Consider the following 26,340-nt stretch of genomic DNA (forward strand, 5'->3'; position numbering starts at 1 on the left):
TTGGTCAGCACGGCGGAGGTCAGCGCATGCGCCGGCTTTACTTCGAGAATAATGCGAGGCGTGGGGCGCGTAACTGCTGCAGTCGGGCGGTACTTACTTGCGGTGCTGTTTCTTTACGATAGTGAGGGCTATGTAATTAATGTGTGCTCGCTTCAGGTGCGGAACGCAACTTAGGTAAACATCACACACGTTTCTGACGAGTAGCATGAAATTAAATTTGAGACTTCGAAGTGAGCTATGTTATAATGAAAATTATACTGCAAGACGGAATTTTTAAAGAGGAATAATTCAGGCACGAAACTACACTGCCGGTCATTAAAACTGCAACACGTGATGGTGGCATCCAACAAACGTCGAATTACCGTGAAACTACATACTTGCATGTGCAAATGATTAGTATTTCAGTGCAGCCGCACGAAGTAGGTAGGAATACGCAGCCCACATTATATAGATAAGGTAACATTACATAACAGGTTCCTCATTTGAATCGTTGTCAGTGAGAAAGTCGTGAAACGCCTTGTCTAAGGAGAAATCTCTACCAGCATGTGACGGAATTCGACAGCGGCAGGACTGTAGCCTAAGAGATTGCGGTTCATCGTTTCGTGATATTGTTGCCACTGTTGTTCGAGATGCCACGACTGTCAAGGATATATAGAATCGATTGTTTGAAGAGAACGCCACTCTAGGTGATGCACAATGTCAACGGCGCTACTCGACTGCCGCTCGAGAGGACAGACATATTGTACGCTGCGCTGAGCACCGCCCCGTCACGTACCTTGAGGCAGCAAACGGGATTTCTATTTTTAGCAGCATCCAATGACTTGTCGTGGCAACTGTGTGTACTAAGTTTCGCAACCTGTCTCTTCCCCTCCCCCTCCCCCCTCCCGCACACACACACACACACACACACACACACACACACACACACACACACACACACACACATACATACACACCTAACTGTACAGTTTAATCATATATACTTCCTACTACTCTCGATAAGCAGAATAAGTAAGATTTTTTTATTTGCTATCTTCCCTGGCGAAGAAATTTTAATGGCCCGCAGATTACATTAAATAACCCGTCTTTGTGCGTTTGAAAGGTATTAAAATGTATACGCTGATGAGCCAAAACCCAGGTTAATAGCTTGTTAGTCCGTCTTTGGAACAAAATACATCACTGATTCTGCGTATCTCGGTATGTTAGTGGAGGTATGTGGCATTAGTTGTCTACGCAAAGATCATGTAATTCGCGTTAATAACGGGACGCTGATTAGCATACGCGGTGATGATGTCCGTTAGCGGTCCATTTAGGTTCCATAGGATTTGCATCAGCCGAATTTGGTCGTCGAGACATTCACGTGAGCTCATTATAATGCTCCTCAAACCACTGTAGCATGGTTCTGGCACTGGGACACGGGCAATAATACTGCTGAAAGATGACATCGCCTTCGGGGAAGGCAAACATGAAGGGATGCAAGTGGTTCGCAGTTGTCAGCGTGTCTTCGATTACTACCACAGATGCCATGCAAGCGCGAGAGGATGTCTGCGATAACATAGTACTGCTCCCACCAGCCGACACGTTTCCATTGATCGTCGACCGAATCCTGATGGTCTCGTGCCCACTGCAATCATAATTGACGATATCCCTGGGTCAACATGTGAACACGGAGTGACATTTGTGCGGAGAGGGAATGTGTTGACATTTGCACGGAGCCCGGTGCACTAGGTAGTGGATAGGGTGTTCCAGAAATGGGATACACCGATCTGCCCGCCGCTACCTGCAACGTGTTCTGGGGAAGGCCAAACTCCCAATTTCCTGCACAAAGTTCCTTGTCCCCGCACCAGTTCGTAGTGTGCGTAGCTTTCTCACAGAGTTCAGTATTGCAGTTGGCATCTGATGGAAAGTTGTTTTCCGAGTTTTAGTGCTGAAGTAATGGAGTTCACCGAGCCCACCAAAGGGAAACCTGTACTGACTTGCAACGAGCATCACTATATAGTGGACTATACAAACAATAAACAAAAAGTGACCTACTGGCGTTGTGTAAACTTTAAAAAGAATAAATGCAAAGGTAGATTAGTTTTAGGGAAAGATAGCCATTTTTTTATTCCAGATGAAACAGCAAGTGAAAAGCGAAACCATTTTGTCAGTGCAAAGAAGCGGGGAAAACAACAGACGCTACAGTTTCGTCAGATTACGTTGAAGTAGTAGGACAGCTCTTCAAGCCAGACTACTGTTTAGTAACATCCTTACCATCACTTACTAGTGCCAAAAAAATCGTTACGTCGCATTAGGTGACAATATATGGTAACTACTACAGATTTACTGATGAATGATAGTAGCAGTTTTTTACTTGTAGATGATAGCAGGGGACCGAATGACAGAATACTGGTGTTTTCCAGGGAAAAGAGAAAATAATATTTATCAAACTGCAAATCATTTTTCGTGGATGTAACGTTCAAGTGTCGAATAATCAGTTTGGATCTTAATAGTTCTTGGGTGGGAACAGCCATCATTCCAGTTGTTTATGCTTTACTGCCAAATAAAAAAAGCGAGAAACTGATAAACGTTTTTTAATGCAATTAAAGCTAACGTTCCTGATGGAACATTGCATCTCTGATAAAGGACTTAGAACTTGCCATCGTCCAGACAGCTAGCAGTTTGTTTCCTGGTACGGAGATTACTGGTTGCAGTTATCGTTTGTGGAACCAAGTTCAGTGTGTGGCCTCGTTCGCGCCTACAAGGAAAACGAGGAAATACGCTGTCACATAAGAATGTCCTCTGGAAATGTTGGATGATGGTTGACTGCGTGAAAAACAAAAGCTTCAGGACTTTTGTGACTATTTTTTGGACCAGTGGTTTGACAACGAACGTATGCCAAGAGAGATGTGGAACTGCAATGGAAAGCACCATCGCACTAATAACGTTTCAGAAGGACGTAACCGAAGAATAAACACATTAATATCAAAAGTTTATCCGAATGTTTACTTATTAATGAAAAATCTTCAGAAAGATTCAGAGCACCACGGCCACCAGTTTGATCGACTAATTTTTAACTTTGACGGGAAAAGACGAAAAAAAAAATCACCAGTGAAGACTGGCGAAACGATTGCGTAGGCTTTAAAGAAACTCCAAACTGATGGGAACTTAGAAATGATTTTAACTTGTGTTGCCTTTTCACAGAAGTTACAGTGACGAAGGAAACGCCAGAATCATCAAAAAATTTGTAAATATTGAAAAACAGTTTGATGTAATCATTGGCAATCTTCTAATTATCGTAAATAAATTTAGTGGGTGATGAAACGAGACTAACACCTCGAGGTGTTCCCTGGGAACGACACAAAGTCGGCTAAATGTCTCTTGAAATTTGTAAAATATTCCCTAATGAGGACTGACAAGACCATCTCAAAGGCCAAGCGTTTTGCAGGGGAACAAGTACAGCATTCGCCTTGAGACGTTATTACAATTAAAATATGTATGGGCGGACACCGAATACAAAATCTTTGCGACGGAAACGCAGACGAATGACATGCAGTTAACCCATTCCCTCTCGATCCGTTAGGAGATGAGCAAACCAGCATGAAACATGTAAAGACGAAATCAATATCATATAAAAGCCACTGATCGCCGTTTTTACAGCCATTCAACATATTTTAAAACTAATTTCGAGTAACACATGTCCTAGACTGCAGCAGGCCTGTTGAGGGTGCAGCTAGGCGAGCAAGAGCACTCGCGCTCGTTCGCCGCTTGGGTTGTGGACACCCACTGTATAATGGGACGGTCAGACATTATGTAGAACACCACTGGCGACTGGTAGCGCAGAAGTGCAAACGATGACCACCATTAGGTACGGTTTAGCCTCAGATACGAACATATGGAAGATACGGCGCAGTGCTTAAGAGAGATCCCAAAATTTAACTTTCCTTCTACACTGCCGATAACAACCAAATTTTATAATCGTGTCTATTACATAAAGATGTTGTAACACCCAAGTTATTGAATCCATAACTCGTTAGTTTTCGGGTTTTGAATTTTTAATATCATTTTTACAAGGTATAATTCAACAGTCCTGTGCATTCATGTTATGAGAAATATTAATAATTTGTTTTCAGTGCTTATTTCAAATTTGAGCCGTAAGTTTTCTTTAAACATCGGTACATAAATGTGGTGATAACATAAACAAATTACATTTTCGATAATATTAATGCATAGAAGTCTGCAAACAAATCAAGACTACTTGCTGCAAAAATTTTATTGAAACTGGTTTATGATAATGTTGGCACAGAGCTTAAAAAACAAATTGTTGTAAAATGAATTTTATCATTTTATCAAAACATGAATGTTACTTTAAGACACATAGGCATTAAAATTCACTAACACCATAACATTTTCCCTTCCTGTTATAAGAGGCTGTTTATTTTAATTTCAAGATCAGAGTAGCCTTTTTCTTGAATTTTCTGGACAAAAATCTACTCTGTCTTCTTGAGGAGTAGTAGCAGGAATATCTGCTTGTAAGCCAGCGCCTGTTTGCTTGAAGCTTGTCGATTGTACTGAACAGGATTTAGTGTAGTCCCTAAATGTATATTTACGTAGTCAACAGGCAAAGCAATTGATTTCCAAACACTGACTGCCAATTATTTTGCTTCGAATTTTCTTGATATCTTGATACTTGTTTTTCCCAGTTTTACTTTACGCTAAGTTCGGAGTAAAGATTGTACTGTTTGACGGTGATAGAATCAAAAATAATCTTTGGCATCTTTCGGGGTTCGACGGCCCTTTACGCAGTCCGTATTTCAAACATTTCTTAGGCGTACGTGTAATTCGAATACGGTCAAGTCGTTTTGGGGTCTAAGACGTGAAATAGCTATTAACTTTTTTTTAATGGAAGTTTTTTGGAAGGGAGTTTTTCCTTAAAATGGAGAGTAGCTGTTTTTAAAGAGATGAAAAGTAGCATTATGGTCGGATTAGAAATTTTAAACCGGTCACACGCTTCAACATCAACATCACAGTGCAGGATACCTAGTTTATTTATGTTTATTGTAAGCGACGGTACGTTGATACGCTTAGTGTTCTATTAACGTGCTTCAAAACGGTCAACAGAACGAAAAAATTAATTTTACAACAACATTACAATGGATTCCATGCAAAAGAATATGGAGATTCGGAAGGCGTAAAGCAGGAAGGAGAAATAAACGTCTCAATAATTTTCCCAACATTTTCACTAAGAGAATTTATTTTTGTTTTCAGGAGGAACCCTTAACAAATGATTCTGCAGTTAGATCAAGCTAGCATACAATTTTTCAGCTTGCAGACGATTGCGCAGCTTCACTGACTTGCGGATTATGTTGATAGTGTGGAAATTCGGTTACAGCTACAACTTGCAGACCTACAGTGTGACGTTTGCGTGATTAGTTTCACAGCAGAATTAGTCTGTTTGACTTCTGTTTCCCCAATTTAAACTTTCGCGACTTTACAAGTCTGCAGCTACTTCAGTATTTGTAATGTTTTATGTTTACATACCAAGATACATAAAGAAGATATCTAATTATAACGAGTTACAATAATGTGGATGAAAAGAATTCAAAATTGAAAACTTCTGTATGATCGATAAACTTAAAAGAGTTTGTATTCAAATTAGCAATACTCGAAGAGTAGTACCAGACATTGATCCTGCAGTGAAAAACAAAATAAGGATTATTCATTGACATTCTGTGTTTTTGTGTTAAACGTTTAAATAAAATGGTAAAGAAATATAAATTAGACAAGTTAAATTTCGCCCCAAAACGGGAGTCGTCATAATGCTGCAGCAGTCGTGGAAGCTTTTCAGTTTCGTTTGAAAGCGCGTGGATTACTGCAGAGATTTTTGAATTCGAGTGGTAGCCTATTGAAAATGGATGCATCAGTATACTGCACACATTCTGCACAACAGTTAAGGAAGTCGGATCCAAATGCAGGTTTGATATCTGCCGAGTATTAACTGAGTGAAACCTACGTATTCTTGGGTATAAGTTAGTATTTTTAACAGGAAATGAGAGTAAGGAATTATATATATATATATATATATATATATATATATATATATATATATATATATATATATATATATATATATATTGAGAGGCCAATGTCAAAATACCCTGACTCGTGAACATTAATATCATACGACATAAGCGAAGTAGACTAATTTTCGTGTCGAACGATCTCTCACTTCAGATACCGCTCGAATATTAAAAATTGCAGCATTAAGTCCTTGAGCAAGGTCCTGAATGTAGGCTTTCCACGACAGTTAATATCTATCTGAACATCTAGAAATTTAACCTGTTCAGTTTCACTAATCATATGCCCGTTCTGTGAAATTAAAACGTCAAGTTTTGTTGAATTGTGTGTTAGAAACTGTAAAACTGAGTCTCACTATGATTTAGCGTTAGTTTATTTTTTACAAGCCATGAACTTAGGTCATGAACTGCACTACTTGAAACCGAGCCTATGTTACACACAACATCCTTTACTACCAAGCTAGTGTCGTCAGCAAACAGAAATATTTTTTAGTTACTCGTTACATATCACTTATATAAATAAGCAACAGGAATGGACCAAACTCTGATCCCTCGGGCACCCCCCCCCCCTCCCCCCCCCCCCAATTTGACCGTACCCCACTCAGACCCCACATCACAAACATTCTCTACAGTGTGAATAATGACCTTTTGCTGCCTGTTGCTAAAGTAAGAGGTGAACCAATTGTGAGCTACTCCCCGTATTCCGTAATGGTCCAACTTCTGCAGCAATATTTTGTGCTCAACACAATCAAACTTCTTAGTTAAATCAAAAAATATGCCAAGCGTTCGAAACCTTTTAATAACCTATCCAGTAGCTCACAGAGAAAAGATAATATAGAATTTTCAGTTGTTAAACGATTTCTAAAGCCGAACTGTACATTTGATAGCAAATCGTGTAATATAAAATGATCAATTATCCTTACACACACAGCATTTCAATAACTTTAGCAAACACTGATGGCATAGAAATAAGTCTAAAATTTTCTACATTATCCCTTTCTTCCTTTTTATAAAGCGACTTTACTACTGAGTACTTTAATCGTTCAGTAAACTGACTATTCCTAAAGAAAAAATTACAAATATGGCTAAATACAGGGCTAACATGTGCAGCACAGTACTTAATATTCTGCTAGGCACTCCATCGTATCCATGACAGTCCTTAGTCTGCAGTGATTTAATTATTGACTCAGTCTCCCCCTTGTCTGTAGCACAGAGGAGTATTTCAGACATCAATCTCGGAAAGGCATTTGCGAAGAAAGTTATATGATTGCCTGTAGAAACTAAATTTTTATTTAATTCATCAGCAATGCTCAGAAAATGATTATTAAATACTGTACGTATATATGCGAACTGACTTATATCGTCGACCTCGTGCCGCTGACCAGACACCTCCTTCACAACTGACCATATGGTTTTAATTTTATCCTGTGAATTAGATATTCGGCGGCCGGGGTGGCCAAGCGGTTAAAGACGCTATTGTTTGGAGCCGCGCGACAGCAACGGTCTCAGGTTCGAATCCTGCCTCGGGCATGGATGTGTGTGATGTCCTTAGGTTAGTTAGGTTTGAGTAGTTCTAAGTTCGAGGGGACTGATGACCTTTGAAGTTACGTCCCATGGTGCTCAGCCATTTGAACAATTTTTTTTAATTACCTATTCTATTTGCACACCACATCCTCTTTGCCTTCCTAATAAATTTGAAGCACCTTACAATAGTGTTTGTAATGGGCTACTGTAGCTTGAATTTACTACTACCAACATTTTGATATAATTCCCTCATCGCTCTACATGATATCCTTATCCCACTAGTCAGCCACCCGGACTGCCTATTACTGCTAGTACCCCGTGTAGAACGTTCTAATGGGGAGCAACTCTCAAAGAGCATGAGAAATGTGTTAAGGAAATCATTGTATTTATCATCTATGTTATCGGCACTATAAACATCCTGCCACTCTTGTTCCTTGACAAGGTTTAACAAACTCACTATTGCTGTTGGATTATCTTTCCTACATAATACGTAATTATGTGTGACACTTGAGTCCAAAAGCCTTTTAGTGTTAATATTTGTGCATCATGATCTGAAACGCCATTCGCTCTTTTAGTAACAGAACTTCCATCTAGTTATGAAGAATGCATAAAAATAATTGGAAAAAATACCGTCTACGACAGATCATGTGAATTTAGGAGATCCACCAACATCCTTCTTCTTGCACCATCACATACAAAATTTACATTGAAGTCACCATATGTAACTAATTTCTGGTACTTCCTCCAAAGTGAATCAAGAACTCTCTCTAGGTTGAGCAGAAATGCTCTGAAGTCAGAGTTACAGGACCTATAAACAACCCAATTATAAGTTTAGTTTTACTAAATTCAACTGCCCCTGTACAACATTCAAATACACTCCTGGAAATTGAAATAAGAACACCGTGAATTCATTGTCCCAGGAAGTGGAAACTTTATTGACACATTCCTGGGGTCAGATACATCACATGATCACACTGACAGAACCACAGGCACAAAGACACAGGCAACAGAGCATGCACAATGTCGGCACTAGTACAGTGTATATCCACCTTTCGCAGCAATGCAGGCTGCTATTCTCCCATGGAGACGATCGTAGAGATGCTGGATGTAGTCCTGTGGAACGGCTTTCCATGTCATTTCCACCTGGCGCCTCAGTTGGACCAGCGTTCGTGCTGGACGTGCAGACCGCGTGAGACGACGCTTCATCCAGTCCCAAACATGTTCAATGGGGGACAGATCCGGAGATCTTGCTGGCCAGGGTAGTTGACTTACACATTCTAGAGCACGTTGGGTGGCACGTGATACATGCGGACGTGCATTGTACTGTTGGAACAGCAAGTTCCCTTGCCGGTCTAGGAATGGTAGAACGATGGGTTCGATGACGGTTTGGATGTACCGTGCACTATTCAGTGTCCCCTCGACGATCACCAGAGGTGTACGGCCAGTGTAGGAGATCGCTCCCCACACCATGATGCCGGGTGTTGGCCCTGTGTGCCTCGGTCGTATGCAGTCCTGATTGTGGCGCTCACCTGCACGGCGCCAAACACGCATACGACCATCATTGGCACCAAGGCAGAAGCGACTCTCATCGCTGAAGACGACACGTCTCCATTCGTCCCTCCATTCACGCCTGTCGCGACACCACTGGAGGCGGGCTGCACGATGTTGGGGCGTGAGCAGAAGACTGCCTAACGGTGTGCGGGACCGTAGCCCAGCTTCATGGAGACGGTTGCGAATGGTCCTCGCCGATACCCCAGGAGCAACAGTGTCCCTAATTTGCTGGGAAGTGGCGGTGCGGTCCCCTACGGCACTGCGTAGGATCCTACGGTCTTGGCGTGCATCCGTGCGTCGCTGCGGTCCGGTCCCAGGTCGACGGGCACGTGCACCTTCCGCCGACCACTGGCGACAACATCGATGTACTGTGGAGACCTCACGCCCCACGTGTTGAGCAATTCGGCGGTACGTCCACCCGGCCTCCCGCATGCCCACTACACGCCCTTGCTCAAAGTCCGTCAACTGCACATACGGTTCACGTCCACGCTGTCGCGGCATGCTACCAGTGTTAAAGACTGCGATGGAGCTCCGTATGCCACGGCAAACTGGCTGACACTGACGGCGGCGGTGCACAAATGCTGCGCAGCTAGCGCCATTCGACGGCCAACACCGCGGTTCCTGGTGTGTCCGCTGTGCCGTGCGCGTGATCATTGCTTGTACAGCCCTCTCGCAGTGTCCGGAGCAAGTATGGTGGGTCTGACACACCGTTGTCAATGTGTTCTTTTTTCCATTTCCAGGAGTGTATCTGTACAGCGCAGTGCCATGATACATATGTGCACTCCAATGGAATACTGTTTTTTACATACATGGCCACTCTCCCACAGCCGGCTAGTAACTCCTTGACAAACAGCCACCTAATCTGTATCCTGGTAAAGGAAGCCTCTGAATTGTCATTAATTAGGTGGTGCTCCAATATACGAATAATTTCATAGTCAACGTCTATAAGCAGTTCACTAACTTTATCTCTAATACCTCGACACGTTTCCTCAAATCGGAAGTGGTCGATATTTTTTGTGCAGTGTTGTTAGTAGTTGTTTTCGAGGACTAGAATATTTACTTTGGCTTGCAACGACGCTATTGTTAATTCCAAAAATGTTCATTGGGGTTGAGAAGTGGGCTGTTCAAAGACCTGTACAGAGAACCACTTTGATTTTGTATGAACAACTATGGAGCTGACTGTTGCGGATAAGAACATTATCGTGGGTTTTCAGAATTTTTAGAATGAATATTTCCGTCTGTGATGATTGGAAACTTTGTACAAGTATTAAACTTTGAGACTGCGATTTTAACCCAGATCCTTGCCTATGGGCACACACTACTGCTATATTTTGGGGACCGGCTTTTGTCTAAAATGTTTTCATAGGCACCTACGCTAATTTTTCTATCAACGCAAACAGTCTGAGGCCTAACTGCAATCAGACAATCGCACTTTCTTCAGCGAATTTCACTATCCCCATTGTACCGAAAGTATGTACACTCTCAGTCAAAAAAGTTTCGACTGGATTAATTGGAAAAATAGAAAAACTTAAAGGTGGTGATTTTAATACATTAAATGTTCTGCTTGGTCTCTCTCTCTCTCTCTCTCTCTCTCTCTCTCTCACTCACACACACACACACACACACACACACACACACACTCCCCCCCCCCCCTTCCTCCCCCCCCCCTCCCCCATCCTGCGCCTTCGTGACTTTCTTAAGTGCCACGCACGAAACGTTCATACAGCGATGAGAAACTGTCAGAAAAGTCCTTCTTTGGGATGATGTTCAGGACGCGCGTCACATTGGCTTGAATGTCAGCTCCGTCGTCGAAATGTTGACCCCTCATGTGAATTTCTGAACTTCGTCGTTTTGTGGCGTGTTCTTGTAACACTAAGTCTCATCATCCGTGATGATATTATCCAGGAAAGAAATACCCGTGTTTCGCAATTCAATAAAGTTATAGCAGGCACCCAATCTTTGTTTTTCTTCGGGAGTCAAGTTGTGAGGGACAAATTTTGCACATACTTTTCTCTTCTACAAAATATCTGGACTTACAGGCTGCCATTACTACATTATGTTCCTCGTAGAAGATCGTGATTTATGGCCTGGGCATCATAAGGACGCGCTTCCATTACATAAACTTCTGTAATCACTTTCATAGGACAGTTGTTAGAAACTCTCCACCGTGTTAGTGTGATCCAGCTTCAGAGGGCGATTTTAAATGACATATTCTTTTCGTGTGAGTAGTACAGCGATCACAAGTTCACTCTGCGGAGGACACTAAGCAAATGAAGAAACCAATTTCCATAAAGTATCACCACTATTAATTACATTAGAACTTGCTACAATTTACAGGAACATCAAGTACTTTTTAAGAAAGTGTTACCTGAACATATAATTGAGCACATTTCTACGAAGTGCTTTTGTACAATTTCATCATGTAATGCCGTCAGTAACTTGAAGATTGGTTTCAGAAGAGAGGTACTGCCGGAAGTACAGCTGTGAGGATGGGTCTTGAGTCGTGCTTGGGTAGCTCAGTCGGCAGTTTCGCGTCTCGGCCCAGCTCATAGTTTTAAATTGCTTGGCTGTTTGGAAGGTTGCTTAGAACATCACAGTGAGGTACTAGACATAGCCCTATTGCAGGTGGTATTTCGTTGCATTTCTCCGACCTTTGCAGCAGCTAACTGTGCGAAGGGACAGCCTCCTTAACCGTACTGCCCGTTCATCGTTGCATTTCACTATATATAAACTCTAACAAAACTGCTAGCACCGCGACTGACCTAGTACCGGGTGGTAATAATTAAAGTGCAGCTACTTTCGCAGGTCCAATATGGTCTGTAATTATAGTATGGCAGCGAAGCTTGGTAGATATGCTAATGCATTAATGCGGAACCGATGTACGCTGCAAGAAGGATCAGTTCCAGGTTTAGTCACCATGTTCATATTCGGCGCTGTACACTGTTCTCATTACGGTATGGCACTGTCATTTGACAAGCCATAACATGAATGAACAGTGGGGCTACCGAGAAGAATGACTGTACGCTGTTAGTGGAACTGTTTTACATGCACAGCAGCTATTACAGTACTGCATTGTGAGAGTGGCACCGAGTGAAAGATATGAGGAGAAGGCCGATGTCATTAAATGACTTCAGGAACACTGTAACGAAATTCAGAAATACGGGTGAGCTTGGTATTGCACCTGGAAGAGGAAGGCGTCCTGTCCCGTTGGATGTTACTGACGAGGTTGCTTTTTGTTGTAACTGACCATGCGCACGTGTCCCGGCTAGTGGTAGGGCTCGTGCAGTGTCACTAGAATTGTCCATTCCATGGTGGACAGCACGGGAAGTTTTCCGGTCTGTTTACTCTGGTACCCGTACAAGATGCAGACGGTGCAGCGACTAAACCTCACGATCTGGAGCAACGTTCTGAATTTGCTCTTCGGTTTCTGACCCGGATCGAAGATGATATGCGGGCGTGCAGTGGAGAGACGAGGCACATTTTACACTGCAGGTCGCAGTGAATACACAGAACTGCCGAAGTTGGGGTACTGCATTGCAGTCGCTTTATGTGACTGTGTGAAGTGGATTCACAAACACTTTTATTCTCGGTGCGCTCTTTGAAGAGAATACATTCAGAGGGTGTATCAGGTGTACTGTGACGCCTGCACATTATCGAGACCTCCGTGTACAGTAGGTGATTTCCTGCTTTGGAAGACAGCAGTTTTGTGGAAACGAATATTTTCATGCAGGTTGAGGCAACACCTCATGTCACTCGCCCAGTGAAAGACCTACTTAATGCAACCTCCCACGAACTTATCTTCAAAGGTTTCCCAGATACATGGCCTGCAAGATCACACGATCTGGATCCATGTTTCTGACTCTGGGAATATCTAGAAGAACGCGTTTACCAGGGACATATTTGGTCTATATCTCATGTGAAGGTCAGTATACAGGAACCCGTTGCTCAGATTCCATTACTCAGATTCCACCTGAACTGCTGCGAACAACTGTTGATTGTGTCGTTTAACGGGTCAGCGTCTCGTCGACTGCTCCGGTACTCACGTTGAACAAACTATGTAAGCGACGGTTAGTAATAAAATCAACATTATGTTTGTCGTACTTGTTTGACGTTTTCTGCCCACGTCCCGCACTGAAGTGTACACGTCTGTCCAAAAAGTTCCGAACAGGTTTTATTTGTAGTGTATAAGCAATGTCAAAGCAGTAAATACTGCGACAGTTTGAAATGATAGCTGTGCACAACAGATGTACGTTAGACCAGTCAGCTCTGAGCAGGCAGTGTTAAATAGTGAAAATACAGTCATTGTGTGTCATTAATGTCGCGTCACAAATTGCAGTGGAGTAACATTGCTAAATCAAGTGTTGATTGGGTAACTGGAACTCGAGACAAAACAGTGTGTTTACTGACAACTGCGAGACTGAATGCCGCCTGTTGTTGCAAGCGCGTGACGCGTTGATGGAAGTTTATACGTGGAACAGAGGCGAAAGTGGAGTCATTGTAGCGAAGATTACTTACACAAATTGGGACATTACTCACATAAGCGACTTTGGCAGAAGGGCCGATTGTTACGGCTTTGGAAACGAGCGTCTCGGAAACGTTGAGGTGGTCACCTGTTCGCATGCTACTGTCGTGAGCATCTATGGAAAGTGGTTGAAGGACGGTGAAGCCGTAAGTGAGCGAAAAGACGTTGGACGTCCACGCTTCGTCACAGTGGGTAGAGGTTGGAGGTTTTCCCGCTCTGCAGAGCAGGATAAGGAGCGATTTGTGACAGATTTGACGACAGAGTGCGCTACAGTCGCCTCGGGCATCGATGCGTGTGATGTCCTTAGGTTAGTTAGGTTTAATTAGTTCTAAGTTCTAGGCAACTGATGACCTCAGAAGTTAAGTCGCTTAGTGCTCAGAGCCATTTGACGACAGAGTGCAACGCTGGTACAGGCACAAATGTTTCGAAGCACACTGATTATCGCACATTGTTGAAGTTGGGACTCCGCATCAGTCGACCCCAACGTCTTGCCATTTTGACCAAACGACATTGTTAATAACGATTGCAGTGGGCACGGGTTCATCTAAATTGGACCGAGGTCCGCTGAAACAAGACAAGAAAATTCTTGAGATAACTGCAGAAATCAATGGGAGACGTACGATGAACTTAACCCTTAGGACAGTGCGGCGAAATTTGGCGAATATGCGCTATGAGAGCAGACGGCTGATGCGAATGCCTTTGCTAAAAGCACGACGTCGCATGCAGCACCTCTCACGGGCTCGTGACCATAGCGGTTGGACCCTAGGTGGCTGGAAAACCTTGTCCTGGTCAGATGTGTCCCGATTTCAGTTAGTAAGAGCTGATGATACTATTTATTCGCTTCTGGCGCAGACCAAAGTTGTCAACAAGACACTGTGCAGGCTGGGGGTGATTTCACAATGATGTAGACTGTGCTTACATGGAATGGACTGAGTTCTCTGGTCCAGTTGGACCGATCATTGGCTGGAAATGATTACTTTCGGCTGCTTGGAGACTATTTGCAACCATTCATGGACTTCATGTTCCCATGACAATGAGCCATGTCATCGGGTCAAAAGTGTTCGCGATTGCTTTGAAGAACATTCTGGGCAATTCGAGTGAATGATTTGGCAGTAGTCTCAGTATTTCTGCAGGGGACTTCCAACGACTTGTTGAGTCCATGTCACGTGGAGTTGCTGCTCCACGCCGAGCATTACAAGGTCGGGCACGTATCCCATCACTTTTGTCACCTCAGAGGAAACATGTTTTCACTATTAACCTGTTTAAGTTGTAACTATATCCTTATGAAGATGTTTGTAGAAACGTTGAAACCATCGCTAACTGTGTTTAAATACAAACTGTGTTCAAATGCACCATTCATTTTGCAATTAATTGGCTGTGTATCAATTCTGCAGTAAGGATTTAGAACGAATGCAGACTGAAGGACTTGGTGAAGACTTCAAATAAATTTTCTTGCATGCATACAAAAAATCGTTGCTTGGTGTTATGAAATCTGTTCTCTTTACCTGTAGGAATTCGATGACCACGGCATCCGTTACCGGAAGATCATGTGTCCCGGTAAAATCGTGCCTCCTGCCGACTTGGTTGATAGGTAAGTGTGGATTTTTTAAATCTTTTATTTATTTATTACATTGCTATCGTAATTTGTGGTACTGTGTTGTCCACGACTGGCTACGTGACATGCATTGCAATATGTAATTGGCCATAATGCAACGGTATTTTTATGGAATCTGTAGACGAGGTGGAAGAATTTACCGTGTACGGTGACAGATATTACTCAGCGTCCTACTTTTGGCCCGTATAAATGACTAGCCAAAAGTCGATTTTTTTGTGCTCCAATGTTCATTGTGAAGCTATACCTGGAGATACAAGTGTTCGTGGGTTATAATGACTCATTAATTTCACTGGCTTGATGAAAGGGAATCCGCGGAGTAATGATAGAGAATAATGAACTCTACTGTAATGAATATCCGTGATTAATGCAAATTTGTGTCAGACCAAGAGCGGGAACCAGGTTTTCTATTTTTTTTTGTGGAGTTGCCATGACTACTAGGTTACAGGAGCGTGTCTCCAGGTCTTTTCGCTACTCCAAAATGCAATTTTCGGAAATAGTTGGAGGAAAATTAGTGACAATGAAAGTTTGCGTAGGTATGTAACTGCTTGCGAAAAGCAGAAAATTCAGATCACAGCCGTGGTCTGTCATAAAATTTCATTAGGCACGACGTATTTAAACGCATTGTTGCTTAAGCTATGTAGTACATTTTCACTTTTTAGAAACTGAATACTACTGTACGAGTAAGAAAGGGCCTGATGCCCTAATCTTGCCAGGTTAAATAAATATATTACAGTTTCCTTCAGATCACATTCTTATTGTGTCATCAAACATCCACAATACTACTCGTGGAGGTAAATTAGAAAGGCACCATGTTCACACAGCATTACGGATATTAAGCGTTAGATTTATCTTCGTACCTCGTAAAGTTTTAGAGATAAGAGCTACATTAGCTTTTCAAGGTCTTTACTCTTTGATGTGTCGTAAGTGCTAGTAAATGGACTTGTCAGTGGTTATTCAAATGGGAATAAGCTGTAATATTTCCGTGGAAATTGAAGTTTTTCATTTCGGTTAGGCTTCACATTCTTGAATTGATATTTTGAGACTCGTCCTTTGTTGAGGTAGTTGATGACATTACACGGTGCCGGTTAAAGATCAAACAGAATCAGCTATCGTTTTACGTTTGCAGTCCTGCAGTAGAACATAGGAATTTCTCTGAACGAATTCGGATTGCTGCAGGACGGCGATTAGTAGTGTCAGAGTTGTTCGTTCTGTACCCTGTCTCCCCGACCAACGCTAGGAGAGTGACTCTTATTAAAATACAGGGTGTCGCATCTAAACTTTCCACCGCCAGTATCTCAGGAACCGCAATAGATATTAACAAACGGCTTCCACGGGTATGAATGTGCGGCAGGAGCTCAAGAAAGTAAATACTATGAGACATTCTAAACCGTTTGTAAATACTGGTTTCAACACAAACTTGTCTTTTTTTTTTTAAATGGACAACCCCATATTATTCGAAATGCAATCAATAAGAGAAATCACAATAATAATGGTGTTGGTTGCATCGCAATACGGCAGTTACATCCCGAGAGACTGGAACACAAAGTTGATGCGTGAAGTGAATAGAACGCGCTGATATTGCACTTCCCACGATGTAAGCGTGACCCACAAGTTGCTCGTAATCGCGATGTGCTTGACGTATGTATTTTACTTTCACTGTGTTATCACGAGGGCCGAAAATAATAAAAGGGATTTCTGCCACAACAGTGATATTTACAGTCGTGGACAAAACGAGCGAGACCCCTCGCCTCTTCGTTATGCTGATCCGCACAGCTTTAAAGTCTGCTACACAGCATAACAGGCAAGGCGACGAAGTGCTACCAACATACTATGCACAGGCGTGAAATTGACAAACTATTCGAATTTTCTCAGACTGTTTTCAGTCATGTGTGTGACTATATTAATGCTGATTAGTGTGTTAAACACAACACGTAAATATAAGATGTAAATGACAGAAGAAACGCTGATTAGTATGAACTGTACTAATAAAAATGAATTTCAGCTTATCGAGATAACATAACTATTTCAGTAAGACAAAGTACCCCAGATCGTTACGAATTAGCAAAACGGGTTTTAAGGGCTGGGTAGACAGATAAACGGCGTAGAAAGTGAGACTAGTAGGGTTCCATGTTTACCGATTTAGGTGACGAAATGCTAACAACAAAAAATGGCTCTGAGTACTATGGGACTCAACATCTGTGGTCATCAGTCCCCTAGAACTTAGAACTACTGAAACCTAACTAACCTAAGGACATCACACACATCCATGCCCGAGGCAGGATTCGAACCTGCGACCGTAGCAGTCCCGCGGTTCCGGACTGAGCGCCTAGAACCGCGAGACCACCGCGGCCGGCCTGCTAACAACAAAAATAGCTACGACAGTTACTGAAGATGAGGGCTGCATAAATAATTCCCCCTACTCTTTATTGGAAATGTTCTAGTTGCAGTCGATATATCAGCATGTTATTCGTAGATATGCTTTCCATCCAAATCACGTTTACAGGAATGCAAATGAAATCCATTTGCCTATACACGTGGTAATTCAGATCCCAGTATTAATGCCAGCGCGTTTTAAAGTGCAAGCATTCCCATTGCTAATTAGCTTAAGAGACACTGCGGCTAATGGACGTTTTCGGGCTGTGGCGATCTAATGGAGAATTCGAAATATTGTAAAAAAACGTTTGACAGCTATGTAGCCGTTTATTTCCTGGGGTGGTGCAGAATTATCCTACTAAATTTACTCGCTTAGTAACAGCATTTTGTTTCTTCGATAAACATCCCGAATGAGGTAGAAAATTCTTGTTTTCGAGTCGAGAAAGCTCTATGCAACAGAAACTGCAGATCATTTTCATTGCGAAATTACCGGCTTGTTCAAGTCTGTGCTAATAACAGAGGGCTGTTTGCTTGGGTTGTCTGCTAGCGTTGTGAAAGGTGTTTGCTACTGCAAGAGAGGTCTGGCTTTGTTTTCGGTTCTAGTCTCGATGGAGGCAAATAGACTATCAGTAAAGCAATTTTAAGAAATTCCCGCGCCCCCAATACGTTTTATAGCTATCTTTATTCTGTGCCGGCGCCCCGTGGATGCAAATATGAAGATCTTGTAGACTTTCATACTTGTTACTGATTACTTTTTCCGCTTCTGTCAATAATTGATTTGACTTATTGTGTGCCACTCAATGATTTTTAACAAAATTTCGTTATGAATCTTCACACATTGCTAAATTTACACACTTTCATGGTAGGTCAGCAACGGTAATCCAGTATGACTGGTCCGAACGTTGACACAGACGGTTTCGCAGCCGAATGCGCATAATGTTTTGCTAATTCGCAACGATCTGGGGTACATTGTCTTATTATAACAGTTATGTTATCTCGATAAGCTGAAATTCATTTTTATTAGTACAGTTCATACTAATTAGCGTTTCCTCTTTTATTTACATCTTATATTTACTTCTTGTGTTTAACATACTAATCAGCATTAATACAGTCATACACATGATTGAAAACAGTCTGAGAAAGTTCGGATAGTTTGTCAGTTTCACGCCTGTGCATAGTATGTTGGTAGCACTTCGTCGCTTTGCCTGTTATGCTGTGTAGCAGACTTTAAAGCTGTGCGGATCAGCATAACGAAAAGGGGAGGGGTCTCGCTCGTTTTGTCCACTACTGTACATAACGTTCTCTCTTGTGCGATTTCTGTTTATCTACATACAGGCCACGGAACAATACTGGCCAGTGTACGCCACCCCATTACACCGCCCAAGTCAACCCTTCGTCTCTCTAGTTGTGTGCAATAGAGATGAGTCGTTCACGAACTAACGGGTCGAAAGGAACGGTTCACCAAGATGAAGGGAACGAGCTAGGAACGAATCCTAATGAACGGTCTTTCAAAGTTCACTTAGGTCGCGGCTTTGTACTTACAGTTCCTCGGAACGGGAAACGGCCGGTCTCGTTCGCGAGCGGCACGTCGGCCGGTCTCGTTCCTGTCTCGGTCTCGCTCGGCTGGACTCGTCCTTCTTCGCTTGGCCATTCGTCGCAGTTCCACTGCCGGCTGCTCATAGTTAGTTCAGTATCGAGTTGTTGTTCGTTTCGTTCGCTTCGCACGCCCATTCTAGATCTGTTTCAAATCATTTTTGAACTCTGAACTTCTGGTTCTTTTCGTATTCTATTCAGTGTCCACGACCGGTAATTAAAATGTATTTTATAATTACGTAAATTACATAAAAATTACGTGGTATGTAATACATACATCGTTCCAGGTAACAAAGCGGCGTATCAGCTTACTTCACTGTTTCGATAAACAGCAGAAGAAATACTTGTCAAAAGGCAAGATTTCTTGTCATTACACATGCAAAGGACGTCAGCACGGCACGCACGAGTCGCCATTTTCCGTCTTTCTGTGATACAAGGTAAAAGAGTATGTTCGTTGTTATGGAAGGCACACCGCCTTACAACCGAATGAAGCCGGCGCTTCGTAATCGAGTGCATGGTGTCACATTTTGTGAAGAGAATATGCTAAATCTACAATATTATTTTAATGGCACAGGGTGGCGCACGAAAAATCGGCCCCGAGTACTAGAATGCTCATTGTCGCTTACCAATCGTCATCTGTTGTTTCGAAGTTGTTTGCATTAGCTTATTTGTTATTTATTCACTACCTAATTATTACATGTTTACCTATTCTGCTCGTAGCGGTCAACAAATCGTGAGTAATTGGTGAGCAGTTTGTACTCGAGGCCGGTTTTTCGTGCGCCACCTTACATTATTTCACTGCGATCATCCAGTAACGCTACAGTTGGCTAAACGAGATGTTTTGCAGAATCACGAAAATTTCAAGTGTCTGAGAATTCTGTTATGAATAAAAACTCTGTACTCCTGGGGGGGGGGGGGGGGGGGGGGGCGGCGGCAAGTGCCCTCTCTTGGCGCCTTCCATCTTGCTACTAATTTTCAATTTTTTGTAAGGACGATGCACGAAGCAGACTGAACGGCGAGGGAGTAAAAATAAACGGTTCCTAAAAAAGAGCGATCACCAGTGAACTAGTTCCCAAGGATGAACGACCTTGCCCATCTCTAGTGTACGCAATCGGCGCTGTGTGCGGGATCGGCTCACTACGAAGCAGATTGTTGTATGTGGAAGTACGTACAGGTACATGGCACCGGTGTGGTGTACATAGTAATTTGTATCACTGTTGTAATCGTGATATTGATTTACCTGCCCGTCCGTTCTAGGCATTTGACATGGTATTTACAAATGAGGAAATGGTTCAAATGGTTCTGAGCACTATGGGACTTAACATCTGTGGTCATCAGTCCCCTAGAACTTAGAACTACTTAAACCTAACCAACCTAAGGACATCACACACATCCATGCCCGAGGCAGGATTCGAACCTGCGACCGTAGCAGTCGCGCGGTTCCGGACTGAGCGCCTAGAAAATGAGTAAATGGTTGACGTAATATTACTGTACAGAGAATGTCACCAAACTGGCACAAGTGTATGACCAGCGGTACCCTAATAGACATCATTCGACTCGCCCTACCTTCATGAATATTCTTAGAAGACTTCGCGCGACAGGGCCGTTGTCTTCACGTACGCGGATCCGGAGCAGAGGCGTAACACATGAAGCAGCAGAGGTATCTGTTCAGGTGGTCGGTGCACTAAACCCTCATGCAAATCGGTAGATAGGGAATACCTCGAACAAGCGTGATGCATATTCTGTACAGACATAGGTACCATCCGTATCACTTGGCGCTGCATCAAGGCCTCCTCGGCAACAACGTTTACGATCGCCTGGATTACTGTGAGTGGGTTCTGCGGCAAGGCCATAACTTTGTGTGCAGGGTACCGTTTACCGATGCGGCCACGTTTACAAACTATGGGAACGTCAACTTACACAATATGCGCTACTGGTCACCAGAAAACACATACTGGATTCGCTGGGTTGAGCATCAACTTCAGTGGAGTGTCAATGTATGGTGTTGTATCCTACGACTTTACACCATTGGCCAATATTTCATTGATGGCAGTCTTTAACAGGCGACAGTACGAACGGTTCCTGATCTGTACCTTACGTGTACTGATGGAAGACCTACCCTTCATTTGTGGCTAAATGATGTGGTATCAACATGATGGATGCCCTGCGCGTAATCTTTTGGTGGCACGAAGGGCGCTGAACCAACAATCCGCACATCGATGGACTGGATGGGGGCAGTCCCATTCAGGGATTTCCAGCACGGTCGCCGGACCTCACTCTCCAATGACTTTTTTCTGTGGGGATATGTGAAAGATGTGGTGTACCTGTAGATCCCAACAACAATGGCCAACATGAAAGCCCGTATTACCGCTCCATGCGCTGCAATAGTACCACAAACACTGACACACTGAGTGGATACTTGATGGAGCGCGCACAGCGGCGTTGCCAAGCAGGTGGCGATCTCTTCGAATATACAGGTACGTTATAGCGTTTCGGCAATGAGACAGGTGACTGCACAACGGCGTACATTTTGTGTGTTACGGAGTAGACTTCTGTTTGGTTTGTTGGTACTACTGTAGGTTTATGTGTGCGCTGCACCGTCTGCAACGGTTCAGTTGTGTTGCAGTCACTAAAGATGAGTGACAGACTGGACATCCGTATTTTTCCCGGGCCACGTACTAACAGTGTACACAGCAACATGCTGCAACGTTCGTCGCATCGTAATAAGTCAATCACCTTGCGATTACGAGCAATGTACACGTCACACTTGCATCGCGGTTAAGTGCAATAGCGGCGCTTTTCGTTCACTTCACGCGCCAACTTCGCGTTCCAATTTCTCGAGTGGTAACAGACATATTGTGATGCAACCAACGCCATTATTATTGTGATTTCTCATGTTATTGATTGCGTATCGAATACATGGTGTGTTCATTTTTAAAAAAATGTGTTGAAACCAGTATTTGCAAACGATTTAGACTGTCTCAGAGTATTTACTTTCGTGACCCCCTGTCGTACGTACATACCCGTGAAAGCTGTTTGTCAATATCTATTGTGGTTCCAGAGATATTGGCGGTGAAAAGTTCAGGTGGGACACCCTGTGTAACATGTGGCGTAGCTGTCGCATCCCTCTTGTCAGTCGGAGCCTCACAAGCGGGGCTCCGTTTAGGTGGAAATGTGTAAGTCCCTCACAGCTTATGGGAATGGAACGCTTAATTACTTCTCGTGTACGTACCGGGAACAGAGAACCATCAGCAGCAGAAATATTGGACCAACCGAGAGCTTGGATTAAACCATGCTGCGAAAACAAATTGTAAGATTCATGTTAATATCAGTAACAAGTCTACAGTTTCTCACGGCTCAGCTACGTTAACCAAGAGAGAGGAGTGATCATTAGAAAAGATGTTTCCTTTCTATATTCATGAAGTATTTTGCAAGGTACAGATGCTGTGCTGTAGGGCGGATCGGTATGGTTGAAAGTGAACACACTTCATACATCGCGATCGCATTATATATACCTTGATAAAAACCAGTCGATAAAATACACATTTGTGTGTATTTACCAACTGTGTATATTTTGTCGACTGGCTTTTTATCGAGACATATATACGTGGGGAATGCCTTCTACGCTTTTACTTTACGTAACATGGCAATTTTATAGCATGATCCAGAAGATCAGATGGTCACAGCATAAGACTGTTGAAGCCGGTCATCTCGGAGCAATAAAAGTGTCTACACTGCAGTCGCGGCTTATGAAGGCGCTGCAGTCATGGACTGTGTGGCTGGTCCCGGCGGAGGTTCGAGTCCTCCCTCGGGCATGAGTGTGTGTGTTTGTCCTTAGGATAATTTAGGTTAAGTAGTGTGTAAGCTTAGGGACTCATGACCTTAGCAGATAAGTCCCATAAGATTTCACACACATTTGAACATTTTTTTTGGCTTATGAAGTGTGTTCATTTTCGTATTCACAAAGGTTTGGATACAATTTCGGGATAATCGACGTAGTTTAACTACATTGAAAACGGCACTGTAGTGAATGGAGTGACTATTCCATAACGGCTAGAAATTTGGTCTAGACGATCAGTGTTAATTAGAAACGGAGAAAACTTCGGATATTGTCAAAACGGGGAAGAAGCGCTCTTGAGATTTCCCTCTCATTATGTTGTCATTTCAAGGAAGATACCGCAACTTGATTCATCAACATAATTCTGGTAATTGTAGCGTTATGTAAAATGTCCTCAAAAGAATGTTTTGCAACCGATTTGTGAGCATTGTCCAAGTATTTGGATTTCTCATTAGATCAGACTAGGAAGAAATCGAAAAATCAGTGAACCCAGTTGTACCTCGATTGTTTGATCAATAATGGTGTGTTACGGAGGTATAAAGAAACTTAAATGAAAATTATTTGCGAAATAAACGATTTCCTCCGCCAAAACCTGACGATTAATTTGAGAATATCGCTATCTTCAGACCACCGAAAAAAAGGTTTTGATTGTTTTTTATTATGTAATTGCTTAATCAAATAGGTTTTTGGACACTGGATTCAGATCTGACATCAGTTTCCTTTTTTTTGTGGCATACAGTTTTGTCATAATCTGACTTCGTTATAACTAGATAATTAGCAAAACGCATGTAGTTGGGAAACTGTTCTTTGGTTTACAGTCCGACCTTCAAGTTATTCGACGGTCCAGGCCGTAGAGCCTCGTCGACCTGACGCCACGATGGAGCCGGTGTTACCTTTATAGGTCAGCAAGCGCTGAGTGCTTTGAGTGTTGCTCCACTTCAGAGGAACACGAACAGTTGTCAGTGCTCGAAGGGAAATAAAAACGAGGTATCGCTGCCGCAACTAGTCGTCAAACTCTTCTGCCAATTAAATCAACCAACACCGTGCTTTTAACAGTTTGCTCAGAGGATAGCCCTCGTCACTATTAATAAGATCGTCAGCTAGCGTAATTCAGTGGACGCCCTCAAAACACAGTGCCAATAGCTGGCAGCAACCGCTTCAGTCCCATTAAATTTCATTACGTGTCCCTCTGCTAAGCAGTGGTTTCTGCCACTTCCCGCCTGTTCACAGTCGCATCTGTCTTTCTTTTGCCTATTTTATGCAGGTAGGTGCGATACTGTTCATGCACTGCATTTTCTTTCTTTCACGCATGTCTGGGTACATTTCGTAAACAGACCATCGAGTATGCGTTTGCCTCGTACTGTTTCTCCGGAATTAACTTGCGTCTTCTTATCAGTGTCCACTTTCCGCAAACAATAGCGTACTGTCATGTACTTGACCATTATATCGGCAGGCTACATTCCCAAAATTACCAACACCATGTATTCTGCTGTTGTACCATAAGCCCCTATTAACCTTAGAAGCACATCTCTCCGCGTACGTCTTATGTGTGCTTTCCGCTTACTGTAGCGCCACTGCTGCGCCTACTCACTTGCTTCGTATCCAGCAATGGATCGGAGACGGCCACTAAGTACCCGAAGAACAGTTGCAAGTTCAAGACGAACGTTTCGGACTACACAAAATTGTGTTCCACATGGGACTCAGACACAGCTCCCTGTTATTCGCGGGTAGAGCACTATCATTTGCGTTATCCGTGCTCGCGTCATGGGCAGAATTAAAGATCCTACTAGCTATTTGCTTCCTTCCATGACCCGCGCTTTACAGGAAGATGCTTACTTGGTTACAGGAGTAGCACCTCTAGGGGACTGATGACCTCAGAAGTTAAGTCCCATAGTGCTCAGAGCCGTTTGAAACATTCTGTTGAGTCTGTAAAGAATCGCCGTGTGATTGCAGATTCGTTTGCACGTTTCCAGGTTCTCTCCAAACGCACGTCAACGTAGATACCTGGAACACTCTAGATATTTATGAGAATGTAATCGTAGAAGGATAACGAATTTCGAGTCTCACCTATTAATCAGTTGAGATGAGCTCTTTTATTTCTTATGATACAATACAATATATCTCTAGAGTTGTGGTAGTTTGAGGAAAATCTTGAAGAGAGCAATAGTCCGATGAACAATTGTCAGAAGAATTAACATTCCGCATAACAACAAAAATTATCCTTACTATGTGATCAAAAGTATCCGGACACCTGGTAGAAAATGACTTACAAGTTTGTGGCGCCCTCCATTGGTAACGCTGGAATTCAATATGCCTTGATGACAGCTTCCATTCTCGCAGGCGTGCGTTCAATCAGGTGCTGGAAGGTTTCTAGGGGAATGGCAGCCCATTCTTCACGGTGTGCTGCTCTGAGGAGAGGTATCGTTTCGGTCGGTGAGGCCTGGCACGAAGTCGGCGTCCCAAAACTTCCCAAAGGTGTTCTGCAGGATTCAGATCAGGACTCTGTGCAGGCCAGTCCATTACAGGGATGTTATTGTCGTGTAACCACTCCGCCACAGTCCGTGCATTATGAACACGTTCTTGATCGTGCTGAACGACCGAATTGCTCTTCAACAGTGAGAAACAAGGAGGTGCTTAAAACATCAGTGTAGGCCTGTGCTGTGATAGTGCCACTCAAAAGAACAAGGGGTGCTAGCCCCCTCCATGAAAAACATGACCACACCATAACACCACCGCCTCCGAATTTTACTTTTGGAACTACACACGCTGGCAGATGACATCCACCGGGCATTCCCCATGCCCACAACCTACCATCAGGGCCGCCACATTGTGTACCGTGATTCGTCACTCCACAGAACGTTTTTCCACTGTTCAATCGTCCAATGTTTACTCTCGTTAGAACAAGGAAGGCGTCGTTTGACATTTACCGGAGTGATGTGTGGCTTATGAGCAGCCGCTCGACCATGAATTCCAAGTTTTCAGCAGCCGCTCGATCATGAAATCCAAGTTTTCTCACCTCCCGCCTAACTGTCAAAGTACTTGCAGTGGATCCTGATGCAGTTTGGAATTCCTGTGTGATGGTCTGGATAGATATCTGCCTGTTACACATTACGACCCTCTTCAAATATCGGCGGTCTTTGTCAGTCAACAGACGAGGTCGGCCTGTACGGTTTTGTGCTATACGTGTCCCTTCACGTTTCCACTTGACTATCACATCGGAAACAGTGGACCTAGGGATGTTTATGAGTGTGAAAATCTCGCGTACAGA

General features: G+C 43.1%; 1 protein-coding gene across 1 annotated transcript in view; it reads left to right on the forward strand.

Annotated features, from left to right (window-relative positions):
• LOC126275984 (uncharacterized) overlaps positions 1-26,340 on the forward strand; it is a 448,194-nt gene that overhangs the window by 260,768 nt on the left and 161,086 nt on the right. The window contains exon 5 of the mRNA XM_049977243.1: positions 15,165-15,244. Coding sequence (XP_049833200.1) covers positions 15,165-15,244 — 80 coding nt within the window. The remainder of the gene's footprint in view (positions 1-15,164; positions 15,245-26,340) is intronic.

Source organism: Schistocerca gregaria, chromosome 1, assembly GCF_023897955.1.
Source record: "Schistocerca gregaria isolate iqSchGreg1 chromosome 1, iqSchGreg1.2, whole genome shotgun sequence".
In the NCBI taxonomy this organism is placed as follows: domain Eukaryota; kingdom Metazoa; phylum Arthropoda; class Insecta; order Orthoptera; family Acrididae; genus Schistocerca; species Schistocerca gregaria.